At 52.0% G+C, this 7,025-nt stretch overlaps 1 protein-coding gene across 1 annotated transcript in view; it reads right to left on the reverse strand.

Moving 5' to 3' along the window:
- ASB2 (ankyrin repeat and SOCS box containing 2) overlaps positions 1 to 7,025 on the reverse strand; it is a 49,396-nt gene that overhangs the window by 7,945 nt on the left and 34,426 nt on the right. Inside the window, exon 7 of the mRNA XM_010836264.1 lies at positions 6,528 to 6,780. Coding sequence (XP_010834566.1) covers positions 6,528 to 6,780 — 253 coding nt within the window. The remainder of the gene's footprint in view (positions 1 to 6,527; positions 6,781 to 7,025) is intronic.

A 7,025-nucleotide genomic window follows, 5' to 3' on the forward strand; every position in this document is an offset into this window, starting at 1 on the left:
CTGGAGGGAGAGGGGGGTCCACTTTACAGACAGGGAAACTGAGGCTCAGAGAGCTTCCACCACGTTCTCAAAACCTCAGAGCCGGTAACGAGTGGAGCTGGGCTTCAAACCCAGAACCCCTAAAGTTAGTGTGAAGTGAAAGTCACTCAGTCGTGTCTGACTTTTTGTGACCCCATGGACTATACAGTCCATGGAATTCTCCCGGCCAGAATACTGGAGTGTGCACCCATACCCTTCTCCAGGGGATCTTCCCAACCCAGGGATCGAACCCAGATCTCCCACATTGCAAGCGGATTCTTTAGAAGCTGAGCCACAAGCCTCCAAAGTCTGAGCCCTTTAAAAAAGTCTCAGCCACACCGGAGGGCAATTTCAAGAATCTCTTGCTGACTTCTTTCAGGCTAAGGGGTATTGCCCACTCCCAGCTCAGTTTTCTAGAGGAATTGACTGGAAGGCCCCCAGACCTAGAGTGGGAAGACATGAAGTTGTGCAGACCCTGCCCTGCCTAGGTCGGTGGGGGCTTGGGGGGCGGGGACAGCCCTATCCAAGGGCTCACTATGTGCCAGGACACCGTCCAAAGGCTTCACACGCATTATTTGGTTTAATCTCCACAACAACCCGTAAAGTGTGTCTGGTCATGCACATTTGTTTCAGATGAGAAAATCCGTGCTCAGTGATGTTAGGGGACTTGCCCAGGCCATATGTTGGGAGACACAAACGAGGACTTGTCCCCTCCTCTGACTCCAGGGCTGAGATATCCTGTGTCTCTGTTTTGCTGCCCCGAGGACTTGGTGGAGCTGCCAGGTCCTGGGGGACAGCAGGGGACAAACGTGTCTGTCCCAACCACTTCTGCCCCAGGCCCCGGTCAGCCCTCAGTGACCATGAGGTCGCCTCCCCTGTCCTGTAGATCTCAATGCCTCTTCCCCTGAAGGCTGATTCTAGCCTCTCCCAGACTCACTGCCCTGCCTGTGGCCTGGAGTGGGCTGATCAGCTGTGGCTGAGGCTGGAGATTCCTGCCAGTCCTGACTGTGGTCTCTCCTGCTGAATCAGGTGGTGTTCTCGGCAGTTAACCTACAGTAATCTATTATAATATATCCTCCCAACAGCCCTATGAGGTGTGTACTAGGATTAATCTCACTTACAGATGAGGAAACAGAAACCCAGAAACCCAGTGACTTGCCCTGGGACACACAGCCAGTAGAAGGTGATGGAGGCAGGTAGTCTGATTCCCCCTAGAGTAGCTGTCTCCAGCTTTTTCGGCATCAGGGACTAGCTTCACAGAACACAATTTTTCCATGGACTGGGGATGGGGGGGATGGTGTCCAGACGATTCAAGCGCATTCTATTTCTTGTGCACTTTATTTCTACTGTTATTGCATCAGCCCCACCTCAGATCATCAGGCAGTAGATCCCGGAGGTTGGGGCCCCTTGTCCTGGAGTGAGCCACACTCTTAGCCACTCCCCTACTTCCTGTGTAGCTAGCGGTCAGGTGACAGCTGCTATGTCACAAGGTTTTGAGCTCCTTACAATGCATTAACTTGCCTGACCCACTGTACCTTCACTGCGGTCCAGTGGGGCTGCCCAACTGGGTCTGTGGGCTTCTTTATAACAGAGGGGGCTCAGAGAGAGGAAGCGACTGATCAAAGGCCATAAAGCCGTTCTGGGGCTTGACCCCAGGACTCCTGACCTCTTGTATTTGCTCTCTTTCCTAAACCCCTGACGCCTGCCAAGCTCTTGCCACTGACATGATTCCAGACCCTAATTTCCCCAACCCCTGCTGACCGGTGACCTCGGGTGGGCTTCAAGGAGGTGACCACGGCAGGGCAAGCAGGTGCACCAAGCCTGTTTCCAAGCCTCCCTCACTCTGGGCACTTGGGTTCCCTGGGCCTCTGGCTTCCTGGAAATCTGATGCCAGGGATCTCCCGTTAGGATCTCGGTGGAAAGTATTATTTTGGTTAGTGACGCTGTGTTTGCTTAAAATCTGCCTCTCAAACCTCAAAAGGAAATTCACACACCCAGGGGGGCTAATTGCCTCCTAATTTCTATTTGTGCAGGCTCAGGAGGCCTGACCTTGCTCTGTAGAGGTGCTGGTCAAAGGCAGGGCTGGGGCCTCACCCTGGACCGCAGCCATCGCTGACAAATGCTCTGTAACAGCCGTAACGTGCCCAACCACGGGAAAAACAGCGAGGGGGACTGCCCAGGGCCGCTGGCCAGATGGGCTGAGATCTGGCAGGTCACAGTGGTCCCCTGTCGAACCAAGGCAAAGTGGCAGAAATGTGGGAACGTGACTGGAGGCAGCCTAGGTCCCAGAAGCATCGTCTTAATAACAGTGAAATCATCTAATTGTTGTACACTTCTGTAGGACATGGCCAAGCTGAGAGTCAGTGTGTCATGCTGTGTGGGGCCTGGACATCAGTGTGTCCAGCCTCCCATTTTACAGAGGGTGAAACTGAGACCTGAATGTCGGGCGGGGGGCGGGGAGGAGAGAGTGAGGTTGGCCTGGAGGTGGATGGCAAAGCCCAGGCAGAATGAAGGTGTTGGTGGCCGGACTGCATGTCATCATTCCTCTCCCCCAGCCCAGTTGGTGGGAAGAAGGCAGGAGAATGAGGGCTGGATCTAATAAGACAGGCTGGGACCTTCCCACTTCTCCTACAGCAGGTCCTGAGACCACAGGAGCTCGAAATGCAACTTAAGTAGAGAGCAAAGGTGCCCATTGCCTGGTACAAGTTTTGGTGTCTGGGAGGCCCAGTGTCCCATCCGTCTCTTCTTCTTTCCCCAGCACGGAGGCTGCACCCACCAGCTCAGCCTCCTGGGTCACCAGGTCATGGTGGTGTGACCTTTGCCAGCATTCAGTGTAAATTTGACCATGGACTTGAGTTTCACAAGGGAACCAGCTGTTCACAAATGGCTCCGCTCCCAGTAACGCTGGGCAGCCGTGTTTCAACCCAGCTGTGTGTGTGTGTGTGTGTGTGTGTGTGTGTGTGTGTGTGTGTTGGGGGCATTATCTCTCCTCTGAGGCTGTGTGGAGCCAGAAAAGACTCCACAGAGGAGAGTCTGCCTGCGGGTGTCCCCAAGGGCATAGTGGAACTTCTGCCCATGAGGGGTCCCTATGGGGGAAAGTCTGCAGCTTTTCTCCTGGGAGCTAGAGCAGGGAAGCAGTTTTCTCAGAAAGAGTTTTAAGGGTCTTGCAAAGGTAAGATTAATTAGAAGTAAAAGAGAAAGTATATTTTAAAATGAGGAGGCCAGAAGTAAAGTCCAAAAGCAAGTCTGTGTTATATGTCAGCCACAAAATTGAGTCTAAGATACTGGTTCTCTCCTGGGATGCCTCATAAACTCATCTGCAGCCCCAGCCCCAACCCAGATTGCTTTCAGTGAGATCTCTGAGGCTGGGGCCCAAGCCTTGGGGCTTTAAGAGTTCGCCAGGGTCCCAGTGTGTAGCCAAGGTTGAGAACCAGTGGTTGCAGTGCTATTCTAAATTCAGTTTAAAGGAACCTTGGGCCATCTGCTCTTGTCTAATACCAACAGTTTCTTGACAAATCTCTTTGGTGCTAGCTTCCCTGGTGGCTCAGATGGTAAAGAGTCTGCCTGCAGTGTGGGAGGCCCGGATTCAATCCCTGGGTTGGGAAGATCCCCTGGAGAAGGAAATGGCAGGTCACTTCAGTATTTTCACCTGGAAAATCCCATGGACAGAGGAACCCACGAGGCCGGACACAACTGAGTGACTTCACTTTCTTTCACTTGGTGCTGAGTTTTAATCTCAAAAGTTGCATTTGCTAAACTAGAAATGAAAACTAAGAAAAAGGTATAACTTGGAGGTGCCTAAGACTTTGGGGTCTTGGTGGCTTCTTTCTCAGCCACACCTAAATGTCACGCTCTGCAGTAAATGTGTTGAATTCACCATCTGGCGAACACGGACTCCAGCTGCTGGAGCCACTTTCCATGCCATGGACAGGCAGGGTGTCCTGGCATGCAGCTGAGTGTGGAAAGCCTAGAGAATGTCACAGCAGATCCCCGAGCAGCCAAGAAAGGACGGCATGGAGAGGGCCACATGCCACATGCCCCGGGGTGAGTGCAGCACTGGGGCCTTGCCAGGTGACAGAAGCCCTTGGGAACCTGGTTTTACCCCTTTGTAGGGCAGCCCCCAAACTGCAGCCTGGTCCCTCTCACTCTTGGGGTCCAGAGGAACCTGGGATCTGAGAATGGAGGGTGAATAACCAGAGAAATGGCTTCGGGGGTCAGCATGAGTCTCAAGCAGGAGACTTTCCAGGAGCATACATCATTCACATAGGTGGTTCCAGAGAGGCCCAGCCTTGCTCCCTGGCCAGCCTTAGGCATGTGCAGTGCTCCTTCAAACTATCCACCAGCTGAGGCCAGACTGCTGGCACCTGAGCCCGCCTGAAGGCATTGGGTGTGATTGAATGATTCCAAGTGACAGTCCCTGCTCTGCCACTCTCTGGCATGCCACTTCCCATTGCTGACCTCTGGTCCCTCCTCTGCAAAATCATTGCAGAGGATTGGATTACATCAGTGTTCCTCCTGAAGGTCTGACTGGGCTGTATCTGGTTGGCTGGGAGCTTTTCAAAGATAAAGGCATGGGCTCCTTCTCTCCTGGAGATTCCGGTTTTGTGTGTCTGGGAGGCGTCATTTAAAAAACAGCCTAGAGTGACCGTGCTGTACAGGCAGGTTTGGAGAGCCAGTGGACCAGGAGATTTTGAGGGTCAACCCTTCTCTCTCTTTCCCTCTGGATCTTTCTAGAGTTTGTTGACTGCTGCTGGATCTTTTTGCAACTGGAGCGCGAGATGCTATCTTGCCCATCACCTCTGCCTTACTTGAGTTGCTTTTGTCCTTCCACTGGCTTCACGGAAAAATGATGGAATTTACCCTTCCTACATGAGAGAGAACACAGACCCAGCAAGCACCTACTGTGTGCTGCACTCTGCTGGGCGCTTTATTTCTACTCTATACACACGTGCATCCATTTCACTAGTCCCCACAGTAGCCCCGCCAGGCAGTACAACTACTTCGTATTTTGCAGAGGGAATTGAGGCTCAGAAAGGTTAAATAACTTCCCTAAGGCCTCAGTAGGAATTAAAACCCACATCTGTCTGCCTCATAGCCTGCTACGTGGCCCGGAGAAGGCAAGGTCTCCTGTGTGCACGGATGGGGCGGGGAGGCATCCTTGGCTGGTCATTTGTGTGGGTCCCTGCGGAGCAGGGCCTGGAGCCCTGAGGGTCAGCTCTGTCTCCTGTGTCTCCATTCCATTCCCCAGGGTGTCATTCTCACCCCCATCTCCCTAAGCGAAGACCACCCACATGCATGTAGCATGCACAATCTTCTCCCTGTTGGGGACAGGGCTGCATTTCCTGAAGTGTGTCATCTGGGGTACAGGAGATGGGATTATAGGTGAGAAGGTTTTTTATTATTATTATTACTAATTGTAAATTGGCAATTTGAACAATTTAATCATGTGATAAATGTTTCCTTTTGAAAATAAATTCATTTAAAATAAATATGTCTTTAAGGGACCATACGAAGAAGTGAGGGTATAGACATCTAAAAGCAGGAAGAAAGTCTGTGAATGCTCAGTTTAGGGAACACTGGTCAAGTGGAAATTACTGGGCCCATGCATCCTTCATGGTCAGCTGGAGTTCCACCCCCTGGGCAAGGCTCTTCTGACCCTCCAGCTAGTGGTGGTACTGGTGGAAGTTTAACAGCTTGCTCTTTGGGGGAAGGAGGGGGCTCTGATTGCTAACAATCACCAGTTTCCATGAAGTAAATACTCTCACCAAGGCCGATTTCAGACTACCAAGGTGATCAGTCAGCTCACAGCAGTTGCACAAGCCAGGTCTAGCACACCTCTGCTTCCAGCCCACGCTCGTCTCGAGGACCCCCATGCAACTCAGTCCTGCGTGCCTTTTCATTTTCATGAGCGTGTTTCTGTGTGTGTGTGTGCGCGCATGCATCTTCCCTCCCACCAGACTGCTCCCTGAGAGCTTTGGCTTCCTTCATCTCTTTCAAAGTACCTAACACATAATAAATGCTCAACAAAAACTAGCTAGTACCCATGGTGCTATTTGTATTATTGTAGATGTTCCCTGCATCCTTGCTTACTGCCTGAGAGGTTATTTTTGCATCCCCAACAGAAATATCCCCTATCTGGCTTCCTGTGTGGAATCTGGTAGACATAAGGTTCAGAACAAGTGAGCTCCTGTCATTTACAAGCTGAGTGATCTTGGGCAAGTCACTCAACCTCCCTGTGTCTTAGCTTCCTCATTTTGAAAAAAAAAAAAAATGAAGGTAATCATATCTACCTCAGTATATCTGTTAATGGAATTATGAAAAGTAGAGTTGTTAAAAGGATTAAATATGTTTATAATGTAAAGTGCTGCTAAGTGCCACATAGGAGTTTGCTGTTATTATTATTGTTGCCGTTGTTGTAAGCGTTCACTCTAGCTTGCTAACTGCTTGGTGGTGTTCCACTTTTCCACCTAAACCGTGCCCTGGGCCCTGAACTCTCCGGCCCTCCCTACCCCGCAGTGGGCAGGGCATTCGGAGGAATGGGTGGGGAAGTGGGAGGAGCCGCGGGGTCTGGGGGCGGGGCCTGGGCTGACCTGTAGTTACCCTTCTTGGAGGCGATGTGCAGCGGGAGCATGCCGTCCTTGTTGGTCTTGTTGGCGTCCGCACCCTGTGACAGCAGGAACTCCACCACCTCCTCGTGCCCGTTCTTGCAGGCCTCATAGAGGGCGGACGCGCTGTCGCTGGCCTGTGTGTTGATGTCAGCGCCTGGAGAAGGAAAGGCGGATTGGTGAGTGATCAGACCAGTCACTGTCGTTGATGTAACGCCCACCTCGGGCTGGGCGCTGCTGCCGTAACCACCCTGACACATTGGATCACCCGGAGGACCCCCAGCTCCTTTCTGCTACACTGAGACCCCAGGCCGCCAGCCTGAACTGCCATAGTGATGCTGGGATTTCCAACCACTTGCTCTATGCTGGGCCCTCCCTGGTGGCTCATGTGGTAAAGAATTT

This window comes from Bison bison, unplaced genomic scaffold (genome assembly GCF_000754665.1).
Source record: "Bison bison bison isolate TAMUID 2011002044 unplaced genomic scaffold, Bison_UMD1.0 scf7180017864061, whole genome shotgun sequence".
Taxonomy (NCBI): Eukaryota; Metazoa; Chordata; class Mammalia; order Artiodactyla; family Bovidae; genus Bison; species Bison bison.